The sequence below is a fragment of the Mus caroli genome, unplaced genomic scaffold (assembly GCF_978045245.1).
Source record: "Mus caroli unplaced genomic scaffold, Mus_caroli_1 scaffold_18, whole genome shotgun sequence".
Classification (NCBI taxonomy): Eukaryota; Metazoa; Chordata; class Mammalia; order Rodentia; family Muridae; genus Mus; species Mus caroli.
Genome location: NW_028227273.1, coordinates 8,721,571 through 8,736,207, shown reverse-complemented (window position 1 = coordinate 8,736,207; position 14,637 = coordinate 8,721,571). Strand labels below are relative to the sequence as shown.

General features: G+C 39.6%; 1 protein-coding gene across 2 annotated transcripts in view; it reads right to left on the bottom strand.

The window, feature by feature from the left end:
* The window catches only part of Srbd1 (S1 RNA binding domain 1), a 172,882-nt gene that overhangs the window by 74,831 nt on the left and 83,414 nt on the right, over positions 1-14,637 (bottom strand). For both annotated transcript variants that reach the window (XM_021186295.1, XM_029471564.1), the window contains exons 15-16: positions 9,403-9,494; positions 2,827-2,909 (exon numbers count right to left, since the gene is read on the bottom strand). In XM_021186295.1, coding sequence (XP_021041954.1) covers positions 2,827-2,909; positions 9,403-9,494 — 175 coding nt within the window. The remainder of the gene's footprint in view (positions 1-2,826; positions 2,910-9,402; positions 9,495-14,637) is intronic.

Here is a 14,637-nt window from a genome sequence, read left to right as displayed (position 1 = left end):
GACATAAGACCCAGTACACCCATCGCCTAAACTCAGGGCACCACAAGGCCAAGTGAAGCCTTTAGCCTCACATCCCACAGCACCCAACCCAGGCCCTGCGTCATCCTGCTTTTTTTCACCTCAGACTATTTGCTTGGGAGCAACACCAAGCCACTTTTCAGCAACATCTTTAGGGGTCGATCAGGGATATGTTGTCAGTCGACCACACTGGCTGCCTCGTTCTCCAGAAATAACGACAGGCATGTGTTTTTAAAATCAGCTCTCCTCATTTTCTCAGACAAGAACTGGAGCACTGTCAAAAGGATTTTAGCTGCTATTAACCCAATGGCATTTGAGTTTCCATTGAAGTTATACTGTAGTTTCTACGACTTCATTAACACCTTTAATTAACACAATTTCTTTAAACACCTCTCATTTTCTCAGTCAACAATGTTTATCTGGCTTTTCTCTTGTTTTAAGTCAGGATGCAACTTAAATCAAAGTCACAAAGGGACCCCAACTAAAAAGAAAGTCAGCCCCACTATTGTTGTATTGTATGAAGACAATATTAAATGGCCCATAGGCTGGGATATAAATAAATAAATAAATATGTAATTTATAATAAAATTTCAGAATATATATTCAGTATAGAAAACTGAAGATCAAAGAAAATAAAACTTTCTCATCATGTTCTGCCTGTCAGACACTGTCTTCTTTAACAGAAATTCACAGCTACACTTTGGAATTCAGTTTACTTCTGTATTAACAACTTTGTGTAATTTAAATAGATCATTTCAAAAATAATTTCTCATGTTAACAGACCTTCCTTAAGAATCTGATTTTGTTTGCTTGTTTGTTTCTGAGACAGGGCTGGCTCAGTGCCCATGGAAGCTCTGCATTCTTACTCAGTCATCCCAGGGCCTGGACTATGGTCACTTGCAAGTGTGTAGGGCTCAAAACCCTGCATTACTAATGGTGCCATGCTATGGACAGGCTCTTTGTATATTGTATATAATTGTTTCAAATAAACTAACATGTAAATATATATAAACCAACAAGGAAAAAAAATCAAAATTCTTAATAGTAAAATACATAATTGTTATACAATACATATGAATTTATGGCAAATAATTTCCCTACCCTATCAGCTGGCTTCACACTTTTGTGTTAACAAGTGCCTTGTGTGTGGAGCTGTGCTACATGGTCTTTTTCCACGCTGCTTCTATTCTTGCTTCCTTTCTTTCATCTTGTTTGGTCAGATTTTTATCACTGTGACAAAACACCTCAGGAAAACTATTTCAGGGAAGAAAGATTCATTTGGCCCATGGTTCCAAAAATTTTATTACGTGAAAGATGGAGCAATGTGGTCTACCTCATGGTGGCCAGGAAGCAGAGAGAAGCTTGCCTTTTTTCCTTCATTCCTCTGTACTCTAGTCTGTTAGGTGATGTCACCCACAAAACAATCAACTAACCAAAACAAGACAAAACAAAAAACCTCACACCTTTTCTCCTTATTAACCTTCTATAGACATGCAGCAGTGTATATCAACAATCTCAAAGACATCTCTAAGCCCAACCAACACTAGACTATAGCTAGTTCTACCACCAGGTAGCATAAAATGCTAACAGTCTCAGCTGAGTCTCAATGCATGTGACACATCAGTCCAAACTCTGCCACTGTGTGCTTCTATGGCACAGCATTTTGGTTTTGTTTTACTGTCAAATGATGGGGTATAGTGAAATGATTTCTGGAGTTTCTCCCATTTCTGGTAATACAGATGCCATGACTTAATACTTTTTTAGAAAAAAAGTATAACTCAGCACCACTCAACCCCATGAAAATTAGAGTGGAAAATACTGTTCTTTAGATCTAAAAAGCACTTTCCTGCCAGGGTTGGCTTTATTTCCAACACTAAGAGTCTGAGACAGGAGGATTTTCATGATTTTGAGGCCATCCTGGACTACATAATGCCTTCCAGGGAGCCTAGACTACAGTAAGACCCTCTATCAAAAACCAAACTATACAACAACAATAGCAACAACAAGGACTACTTGGGAGGTAGGGACAAAGTCTTGCATATTGGCCAGGCTGGGTTCAAACTTCTGAACTCATGGAATCATCGTGCTTCAGCCTCATGAGTAGCTAGGAGTTCAAGTGAATATCACATGCACAGATTAGCCAAGAATTATTACAAAAAGGAGACTTCTTTTGACACAGCCTTCAGGACTCCATGTCCCGCACTCTTTATATACCTCTCCTTGCCAAGGTTCACTGCTATCCTCAATTGTTCAGTGCATGCATACAACCTCAAGAATTGGAAATACAGTACCAACAAAAGCCATAATGAGGGTGGCAGTGCATCAGCAACTACAAGACTTTAAACTGCTCTGGGTAAAATCCAAAACTAATAATGACCAAATAGAAGTGAATGCAGAAAAGGTCACAGTAAAAACCAGAGGTTCCTGGGAGGTCAGTAACAACTGAGTTCATTGTGGTTTAAACAAAGAGTCACATGCCCAATGGTCCACACTCCTTCCATGTTTTATAATAGAGTTGAAAAAGACCAGGTCTCCAAATCAAGTACCCAGTTGAACCTAATATTTATGCACCATTACACCTGGACTAATGTTTCCAAAGTCTTTAAATCTGACTATAGCCAAGTTAAAAACTTAATCAAAATGATTAAGACAAGAAAAAGCAAGAAGAAATCTCCCTTTCCCTGACAGCTTGAAACTGTATAGGCTTTGAAAATGGAAATCTACATCCAGTAATGGCTAAATACAATGTCAGGCTTAGCACTCTTTGTATTGATGGGTTTCAAAATTAAACAATCGACATTGCTTTACCTGATACATTCCAACTCCAATGTGCTTCGGGTCAAATTTCACTAGCTCAGCTAATGGATCTTGAACACGCCTTGCTATGGAAACTGAAAAAAAAAAAAAAACAAAACCCAGAATCAGAAAACAAGTTCGATTTAATGTGAAAAGCGGTGCTCAGCTGATTGCTTAGGTTAGTTCCTCATGATACAACTCTTGATCCTAGCCCCCTAGTGCCCGCCCGCCTCCAAAGAAAGACACTACAATTTAATTAAGTTTCAAAGTTCTTTTTCTCCATGCAAAAAGGAATGAATGTAAGATTTCAGACTTAATTATATGAGCATATATGTATATACATGTACATATATGTGTATATGTATATATTTATATTTATATGCTAGGCATCATTTATTGTTTTTGAGACAAGGTCTCCTTCTGTGGCCTCGGCTGGCCTGGAACTTACTATGTTGCCATGATAATTCCCCTGCCTCAGCCTCCTGAGTGCTGAGTTAACAGACATGAGCCACCATACCTGACTAATACTCCTGGGCATTATTAAGACATACATGGAAAAGACAATTGATTCAGAGAAATAAATAAAACATCTTGCTCCTAAACTCATAAAATTATCTGTTCATTCTTTAAATAAGGCATAAGTGGAGTGCCTGAAGCTTTAAAGAGTATAGAAAGATTTGTTTCAAATGATCTTGGATTGTTATCATCAATGACATATCTAATATTCTTAATAAAGCTAGAACAGAGTAATCATGAGTAGATGGTAGCGTATTATAGGCAACCAGGTTATGCTGGCAAGAGAATGCACTTGGGAGGTTTAGATGTGACTGTAGAGGATGCTCTGGAATCCACCTACTGGCTCTGATCACAACCTTTCCTCCCCATTACAATTCGGGATCAAAAAACTTGGAAGTATGGAAACCTACTACTGTAGAAGCTTCCTAAAATACATACATATAAGAAAGGAGTATAAATGGGGTAGCCAAGTAATAGGGGAGACAATGCCTCACAAGACATGCCACCAAGTATAACATCCAGTGTCAGAAATGGGTTATATCTTGTTGAATTATTGGTCAAAGGGGTCCCATGAAAACTCCATATATCACAGGCGATTGCCAAGGCAATTGGTTACCCTCCACAACTTGATAGTAAGGTCCTATTGCTGAAAACTGCACTTATGTATGTCATCTAATGTGGAGACATTCTAGTTATGTGTAACTAGAAGCTTGTCCCCTACTGACTACTGCTCATGGCACTGGAAGGCACCTTCCATGCTACTAGATGAGAAAGACAATAATATCTCTCAGTTACAAGCCCTGCAACCTCAGACTGTAAGATAGTGTAATGGCAGCATCCTGTAATGGTACATAAGTGTCATGGTGGCATACATGTGGTGGTGACATCATGTATTGTGGCATTGTTGACATTAAGTATGATGGTGATATCGTATGATGGTGGCATAAGTCTGGTGGTATAGTGTGATGGTGACATCATGTCAATGGTGGCATAAGTGTAATGGTAACATAAGTGTGGTAGTGACATTGTGTCATGGTGGCATAAGTGTGGTGGCATAAATGTAGTGGTGACATCGTATAATTGTAATATAATTGTCATGGTGGTATAAGTATGATGAGAGTAACCAACCACTTTATCTTTGAATTTAAAGCCTACTCCATGACATCGATCCCATACTTGAAACTGCTGAAATGGCCAAGAATCTGAGACTAGATAGGTCATGGGCCCTGGGGGAAAACCCACTATGTTATTCTGCTAAAAGATCATAGCAATAAAATGCCTCGTAATGCCTCACTCCTGTACCCATAGATCAGAGAAGCTTCTTTTTGCAGTACATGGGCACCAACAGAGACCCACAGTTGGACAATATGCAGCAATGAGAGACAATGGAGCACTTGGTCCTAAAAATGATGGCTTCATCAGAACCCTCAGCAGCCTTGAGAGGAACATTTCTTCCTATGTCCTAAGGATAAAACAGGTTCCAAGCTTTGGGACTTTCACTTCTAAGAAATAGTCAGAATCCTAAAATTTACAGAGCAAGCCAAATTATTGTCCCCAAAACTCCAGTAAGCAGCAGTCTTTAAACTGTGTCTTATTATTTAACAATATTAAATAGAAGTGCTTTAGTGGTCTGAGTGAAAACTGTACCCATACATTCACAGAGAGAGGCACTATTGAGAGGTATGGCCTTGTTGGAGGAAGGGTGTCACTAGGGGTGAGCTTTGGGATTTTTCAGAGGCCCAAGCCAGGCCTAGTGCCTCTCTCTTCCTGCTGCCTGCTGATCCGGATGTAGAACTTGCAACTACCTCTCCAGCATTATCTGTGCCTACAAATGCTTTCAGCCATGATGATAATGAATTATACCTCTGAACCATAAGCCAGCCCCAACTAAATGATTCCTTTTATAAGAGTTGCTGTGGTCATGATGTCCCTTCAGAGCAGTAAACCACTATCTAAGACAAGTATTTCTTTTTAAATCTAACACTCATCTCATGTTGCCAGATTTTGTTAACACAACACCTCCACCAGAGTGGACTGTAAGCAAAACTTTAAGGCATTTCTGGATGTGAGAAGGCCCAGTTCACTGGCAATGGTGCCTAGCTAGGTGGTCCTGGTTTCCATAAAAAAGCAGACTGAAGAAGCCATGGGGAGCAAGCCAGTAAGCAGCATGCTTCTATGGCCTCTGCATCAGTTCCTGCCTCTAAGTTCCTGCCTTGGCTTCTCTTGATGATGGACTGTAACCTGTGAGCCACATAAAGCCTTCCCTCCTCAAGGAGGACCATGGTGCTTTATCACAGCAATAGAAACCTAACTAGCACAGAGGGAACACAGGAAATTAATCTTCTCTATATCATAATTTGAATACTCAGAGCAAGTAGATTGTAATCTTGACCTTCTGATAAATAACTGCTATTTTCAACAAGAAGCTGACAATTGCAGAGACCTGATGAACTCTTTCTACAGCTTAACTGTGATGATGGTGGTAGCTACTCAACCAAGATGAGTTTGTTAAAATTTATAGGTGTTTCTTCGTCCCTAAGTTAGTTCTGGAGCTGCTTGGGAGGCTGCAGCAGAAGGAACCTAAGCTCCCACGTGCTGAGCCCTTGTCTAAGGTAAAGGTAGTGGACCTGTGTTGCATGTGCATAGCCCTCAAATGATGGAAATGGTTTTATTATCCCGAGAAATTGGACTTTTCATTTCTCTCATCTGTGTCCTATTTCCTCCAAGCAGCTTCTTTATCCCACTGTGTTCTGACAAGGTCTTTAATAATGCAGGGCTTTCTCACAGGAGGGGACCTAGGATTACCCTCTAGCTACTCAAAGGCCAAGGGTTGGGACCTTGTTCGGGAAGTCCTGACCCTGAGGTGTCAGTCAAGGTCAAGAATCTGCATGAAAGCTCAGCTCTCCTCTAAGGCTCTGAGCAGAATACAGACATCTGTGCAGGCTCCTCCCTAGCAGGGATCCCCACTCTAATATTTGGCTATATCCATTAGTGTAGGGGCTTTCCATATAACCTACTCAGAGAAAACCTCCAATCTCACACAAAGACAGAAACACTGTATGAAAGCAGATGTCTGCTGCTGCCATCTGGTTGAAGTGACATTTACTACACTAGGCATTTTACATAAAACACTAACTCAGTGCAACTTACTCTACTCACACCACGTGGCTGCCTTACTGAGTTCTCAAATGTTCAATTCATCGCATCAAGAGGAAGGAAATCCTGAACTCACTGAGCAGTCTCTCTATGGCCACCTCTCCCTAGTCCCTGACAAGCACACCTTCGTGCTACAGATCTGCCTATTCTACAGCCTTCCTACTGACGCAATTACACAGAACGTCATCTTTTATGACTGGCTCCTTATATACAACTTGATGTTTTCAAGTTTCCTTCATGGTGTGCATGTTTTAGTACTGCTGCCTTTTTATGGCTTAATAATATCCTAGTGTCTGAAACGTATTTTCTTCCTTCACTTAGAAAAGCTAACGCTGCTGGATGTTTGGATTGTTTCCAGCCTTTGGCTACGGTGACAAGTGCTCTGGCCATATCTGTGCTATCTTAAGATTCAACCTGGGCTGGCTGGCTGGCTCACTTACTACTCATCTGTCTAGCTTCAGGATTCAAAACTTGCTGCTGTATTCTCTTCTCATTTTTCTTTTTGTCCTAGTTTCTAATCACTCATGTTTCTCCCATTTTTTTTTTTAATTTCAGAAATAAGAGCAAGAATGAAGGCAATATTCACTCTACTATGTTAACTCAGAAATCTACAAGTTCTATCAGTTCAATGTAAATGCTTCTCATCTGTAATGTATTTACTAGAGGAGACACTAGCATATGGTAGAACAACAACTGTTTTCAATAAGCTGATAAGGACGTCCTTTTGAAGGTCATCTTAGATATGCTTCCAAAATGTTATGATTCTGTTATATTATAACATAGACAATTAATACAGCATTTATACCAGTCCATTTTCAGTTGCTATAGCTAAATACCTAACAGTGGGTCATTAATTTTAAAAGGAAGCTCATTTAAATTCAGTTCTCGGTTGTAGAGTTAGACAGTCTAAGATTGATTGGCCTCTATCTATTTGACTTCTGGTGAGGACGGAATGCATTATAATGTGGAAGAAAGGAAAACACAAAACAAAACAAAAACAAACAAACAAAAAACCAGCCATGACATGCAGAACAGGCAAAGTACATGTGTGGCCTCCTTTAGAACAATAAACTCTTCTGGAAGTAACTCACTTCAGAAGACTAGTGTTTACTGAAGGTTTTACGGGTCCAAACACCCAGGTGTAGGCCCCAGTTCTGTAAGGTTCAATCATTTATCAACATTGCCATACCTTGCCAAACTTCTAACACTAATCCAGGGAGAAACCACATCTAAAGTATAAAAGGGTTTAAAGATAAAATCCATACCTAGGTGCTAAGGTTTGAAATAAAGTATGAAATCATCCTGGGCATCAACTACTAGGAAACAGCAAAATGTCAGACAAAAAATAAGACTTGGAAAGGGAAATGGGCCCGAGGAGTCACACTGGAGACCAAGCTTCTTTGACTATTTTCCTTAAGGACAGACTTTGAAGACTTGAGAGGCTTGGTAACATGCTCTGACTCAGAATCAATTAAACACTATCACTTCTGCACAGGTGCGGGCTGAAGGAAGGAGTACTTGTCACTACATAGACTGAAAACACTGCCAGTTAATACTCTGAAATCAAAGCAAGAGAACTGGGCAGAAGTTTATCTTTTTCTAACATTCTTCCTACACAGGGCAGTGCTGGACACTGTAATCTGTTTTTACCTATGACTCTATGACATTGTTCATCTTCATGGGCCAGGAGTTTCATTAGCAGCGGGAAAACTGTTGCCTCCTAAAAATTATGGCAAAAATATTCTTCCCAACACGCCGTTACAAGAGAAAGCCAAATTCGGCAATTCTTTTACTTTTTTAAAAAATAAATAAAACTTATCATTTATTCAGACAGTCTAGACACAAATATTACAAGTACACTCACAAAATGTATGGCCTCTTTAAGCCTTAGTTAGTGTAATGTCCCCGGGGCAACTGTGCTGACAGCGTGCAGTGTCTCCAGCACTCTGGGTAGGAAAGGCTAGTTCGTAGGTTCCCTCTGCTGACTTCCCACTCCTCCCATGGTCCACACTCCCGCTGTCTCAAGGCAAGCACTAGGAGCTTGGGAAAGAGGCTGAGCTGGTGTGATAGGGGAATCCATTGCACAAGAAGCAAGGTTTCAGGTTTAGAAGATAATTTAGCCAAGGAAGTGTCTCATTTCAACAATCAACTGAAAAGATTCAACAGGGCTTTTTGTATTAAACTTTTTTATGCTTTAGATCAATGCAAAAACTTTTTAAAAATTATAGTCCCAGGTATAGAGCTAAAAATTGTAAAAGTCAGTGAAAATATTTAAGTACAAAAATTGAGACTTTAATTCCTAAGAAATTGCATAAATATTCCCCATTGCATAAAAACTAATATGTCAGATATAAAATTTTATTTATTCCAATTCCTTTCCCTAGATTTCTCCAAGTATTTTAATTTTCTATTACAAAATTTTAGCTATTCCACATCCTAGACATCAAAGCAACCAAGTACAAATAAAGGAAAGGCATGGTTTTTAAAGCAATGCATTACCATGACGCCTCAATCAGAGGCCATGAAAGATGTTCAGTTGCCAAACATTTAGCAACAAACCAAAGTCTATGTGCGTTCACACACTGGCACTGCATTTGTGCTCATGTTACCTACTGCCGAGAAAATGCTATAATAACTACTTTGTAATCATTTTATTCTCATTATTATTTAATACGACTTTGTGTTTAATTTTTACTATTGCTACAGTACTTCAAGGTATTTAAAAACAGAAAAGTACTATTGCTCACATTTTTCATAATTCCAGTTTTAGTTTAGTCTAAAACTTGCAAATGCACCAGGTCTTGTTCATGTGGCAAAGCTTTTACACTTTCATGGATATGTAAGATATTTAGTTTGTCACATTTACAGATCTAAAATGTTTCAATTCCATGCTCTGTGATGGTAACAGCTTCTCACCTGCACTTCTCAAGTTAGGGTCCAGTCCTGGCATCTCCTTGTTCGCTTCGGGGCTGACACTGTAGATGGAGGCCCCTGCTTCACTGACGATGCTGAGAGACAGAAAGTGGGAAGATTATTTTCTAGACTCTCCACTTGGTCAAAGGGCATACATGATAAACTAGGCAGTCCACGAAGAGCTGGGCAGCAGCAGCAGCATGGACTGCCCACCACAGGCAGTAGCACTGAGTTGTGCTTACCTGGATAAGTTGTGCTTTTCTGGATAGCAGACGCAAAGGCTCACACCCAGGACTCATTCACTCACTGACCAGAGCATTTCTAAATGAACACAATGAACACCTTTCCCTAATGCCAACTCCAAAGTTGCCCGAATATGTTCACCTTCTCGTTGCTTAGTGGGCATTCCTGACTGACCTTATGATTTCCATCCGAATCAACAGTCCTTGGTGTGGTAGTTAAGTGCACATGTGGACATGAGGCAAGAACCATTACCATAAACACTACTATTACCTGGTTATATGTATGTCACATATGTAACAACATACGTGGAAAGGAAAGGTCAGACAGACCACGGGCCCACCAGTGTTGTCAGGAGTGTCAGTACTGGAAGCTCTCCCTTCAGGCAGGCATTTACTTAATCAAAGCACCACATAAACCCCCCTCCTCCTCTCCTCTGGGGCACCCAGGGCTTTACAAACCACAGTGAAGACATTCTTGCAGATACCATTGGTACAGTGGTGGGCAAGCATGTGCCTACTCAAACATTTGAAATTATGACATAAAAGCAAAGGCACATTATAGATTTTGACACAACTGGGAGGCCTTCAGCTCTGCCACGTGGCCATCCAAGTGTAAAGATTCAAAGAGAATCATGTCAGTGTTTAGTTTTTATTCCCCCTTTAGCAGCCTCTCTCATCCTGGGCTTCTCAAACTCCCTTTCCAGCATCTAAGACACACTTAGATAACCCTTAACACACTGCCCTTTGCTAATAATCAAACACTAAGTCATCAAATGGAAAACTCTTTACTGAAACGTGACAACTGCAAATCACTAATGCGTGAGGTTACGCTAGAGAAGCGGTTCTCAACCTGTGGGTCACAACCCCTTTGGAGGTCAAATGATCCTTTCACAGGGGCTGCCTATCAGATATCCTACATAGCAGACATTTACACTATGACTCATAACAGCAGCAAAACAACAGTTACCAAGTAGTAATGAAATTAATTTTATGCTTGGGGTCAGCACAACGTGAGGAAATAACTGTATTAAAGGGTCCGAGCTCTAGGAAGGTTGAGATCATTGCTCTAGGGTCTGAAGACAAGAAGTAGGAGCACTGCTGCAGAAAAGCATGGCTGCTCATTGTTCTTCTGAAGCAGAAAACATGTACTCCACAGAAAGATGCTCATTGGCAAGTTAGGTCCCATTTATGGGTAGACAGTGTGTTCAAGGTTACAGCTGATGAACAACTGGGCTGGGCTGTATCCTACCTAACCTGCCTGGTCCCCAAGCATGAGCTGGAGCTGCACGGCTTTCATCCACACGACAACTCAGTTCTGCACAGCATCTCTCCTAAGATCCACTGTTCTAGCAAGGATTCCCGAAGAACTCATACCTCTCTCCCTCCCTGTGTCTTCACCTAGGACCCCAAGAGAAAGTGAGTTTGTTTTCTTTAGAACCTAAAGCATGTTTAAGTTCGATAAAACTCCTTAATGTGAGACCAAGTTTAAACTAGAAGGAATTGTGCTTTTCCTTCCAATATAAGACCCAGATTATCCTTATCTTCTACAACATGGTGTAGAAAACACAGGCTAATGAAATGGGTCAACAGATTAAAGCATTTGCCACCAAGCTTGACAACCGACCTGAGCTCAATCCCCAGAACTCACAGAGGACAGCAGAAGAGAGAACTGGCTTCTGAAAAATGTCCTCTGACCGTCACTAGTGTGCAAAGCACACATGCCTACATGGTCTCACAATAATAACAACTAAAATAAAAAATGTAATGTCATGCATGGAAGAATCTTAGTGTGGCACAGGAAGAGAAGCTGATGTCACAGACTGGAAGGGCATCAGTTTCCATACAGTTGTCTAACTGGCTTCTGAATGACTGGGCAGCGAGACGCAGGTTTACTTGAAACTACATGTGAAATGCTATGTTTACGCATACTTACCCCTAGGGAAATGGGTTAACTGGTAATCTCCAAAGGGTTATGGAACTACCACAGGAGAAGACTATTCAGTTACCAGTTATGGAAAGAACCATATCAACACAAACCAACACTCAGGCTAATAAAGGCCTTTCTAAAAAAATTTTAACTATCGACGAAATGTAGCTTGGACCCATTATTAAAAGAAAAGAATATTTAAAAAATTTTACACAAACGTACTTTACATTATTTCCAGAATTCTCCAAACTATTTATATTATATTTCCAACTATTTAAGTAAAGTGAATTTAAATGGTAAGGTAAAATTTTAATTAACTGGCCTTTAGTAGCCAGAGACCTGACAATTTGCCAAATGATTCACTTTCTCTTGGAGGTTATCCTTCTCAACAAACTAAGGGGAAACTTTTGCAAAGAAAGAAAAATACTCAGATAATAAATATTCCTCCAAATTCCATACTGCCACTTCTTTTAAATTGAGGAACACAAAACAGATGTGACACATTGCACCCAAAGATTTTAGATTAACACAATTAAATCAATACAAAATGGAGTAAATTGTGTATGCCATATTTACTGAGCAATGTGGACTCAATAAACAGTTGAGTACTAATCATGGGTCAGAAAGCTAAATGATCTAAAGGAAGATTATTCAGATAAAAAACATATATGGCCTAAGACATGTATGTATCTAAACTCAAAATAAATCAGAGGGTGACAATTTTTACCAAGGGAACTTACTGAGGACAAAAGCTATCATGTCCCTCTACAGCCCCACTCCTGTTCCAAGTTCAAGGGAAGCCACTCAGCAGGACCCATGTCAGATTAATCAGGCACTTTCTGTTTAGTGGCAGTCTCCCAGCCAACGGCAGGGAACTATGCTGATGGCCTGTAAAATCCAGGGATATGAAGAAAACAACGTCAAGCTTTGTGAAAGCATCATCTGCAAAGATGTACAGAGCATTATGTTTAAAAAGCAAGTTTCTCTCCGGTATTCTAACCTTAATATCATAACGACCTGATTACTGTATTTATTTGAACATAAAGCCAACGGGAGTAATCAGAACTTACTATTTGGGGCCATTTTAAGTGAGAAAGTTGTAAATGAACTAATGTTTTGAGACGCTCAGAGTATAATGACGCTCCTTCTAAATTATACAGCTAAGACAACACCTAGATGGAGATGTCCTACGGATTTCAGAAGCTGACATGGAATTCCACTTCCTCAGATCTACATGCTAGTATATTGAGTCTCAAGAAATAAATAGGTAATTTTAGAAACACTTTACATATTTTAGGGTTGTCTGTGACTCTTTATGAAAAAAAACCCAAAACACCAAGCTACACCCTCATAACCTAAAAAGTCAAATATCTACAATATAGAAACAATTATTTTCAATTCACTAAAAAAAAAAAATCCCCAAAACTCTCTAATAAAAATGCTATTTTTAATCCTCAAATAAAACCCAGTAATGTTGCTTATATAAAACACACCATAAATAAATAATTGATTCTTGTTTTTTTAAAGAGATATTTCGATTACAGAATTGAAATCTCTCAGCTCTCACATGGACAGACTGTATGTTGATAAAGCCTTTTCAGCTAGTTTTGTAAGTACTTGTCATAGTGACTGGGAAGCTAGGAGAACAGGGTGCCTTCTGCTTTCTCTTTTACAAAAGATGAAAGAGTGAGGGTCTCTGCATAAGAAAACCTAGTCTGCCTTGTTTGTTGGGTTTTCTGGAAAGCACAAACAGCCCCCACATTCGCTTGAAAGGCCATAAAGCTGCTTCTCTCTCCATTCTCCAAATGCGAAAATAGCTTTGCTGTTTCCTCTAATTTTAAAATAAATTACTTCCTTCCTTATGTTAATGGGAGAATTTAATTAAGAAATAATTTGCTTAAATAAAAATATAATGACTGAGATTTAAAAACAAAAAGAAACAAAAACAAAAAAATCAAAAAACAATAGCAAGGGCAGAATTCTTCCATTAACATAGACTGGTGTGCTGCTAATTCTTCCTAAGAATGTAATTCCTTCCTTTTGCCTTCCTAAAATATATGTATTACACCTCTGCTATACTGAAAAGCTACATTCCACGTAAGTCTTCAAAACAACTTTCTAAACACAGTTCTTGCAACTTTTCAGGCTGGAAACATTCATAGAGACACTGGGTCCTCTCATCTCAGTAGTAGGAAACACCAAGTCTTTGATTCTGTGCCTTCTCCTGGACTCTCTTCCTGCTGTTTGTCTGGTCTAACTTCAGTGCGTCCGTTTTTATTTCATCTTATTCTAGTCTGTTTACTGTCTTATTATCCTTTAAGAGAAACTAACAACACACACAGCAACTCCCTGCTCTGCCCATGAGTTACTGTTAGGAAGTATGAATGAATATTGGCTTATATCTCAAGAACAGATAATAAACCTAAAACTCAAATTCCACAAACAGAAGAGTCTCAAGGATTGGATGTTAAGGAATGCAATCAAGCTCTCTTAAATCTGTATTTAGTAGAGTTTACCATTTCAGAGCGTTCTCAATCCTTCTGAATAGGAGGGTCACCAAGCTGGGCGTGGCAGTTATACCTACACCTCCAGCGTTGGGGCAGGGGCTGAGAGGTAGCAAGATCACAGGTCAGCCCAGGCTATAGAGAGACCCTGACTCAAGAACCAAACGAGAAACCAACCAGTAACAAAAACAGAAGTGATCTGTTGATGAACCGGAAGATGATGGGGGAAAAAAAAAATCAAATACTGGCAGGGATATTTAACTACAAAGCTTGGTGGTAAAATAAAAATTCGAGCAAAAGTTACAAAAGCGGGGCTGGTGAGATGGCTCAGTGGGTAAGAGCACCCGACTGCTCTTCCGAAGGTCCAGAGTTCAATTCCCAGCAACCACATGGTGGCTCACAACCATCCGCAACGAGATCTGGCGCCCTCTTCTGGAGTGTCTGAAGACAGCTACAGTGTACTTACATATAATAAATAAATAAATCTTTAAAAAAAAAAAAAAAAAAAAGTTACAAAAGCTATCCTTTCTTCCCAATCCAGAAATATATTTTTAGAGTTAATATG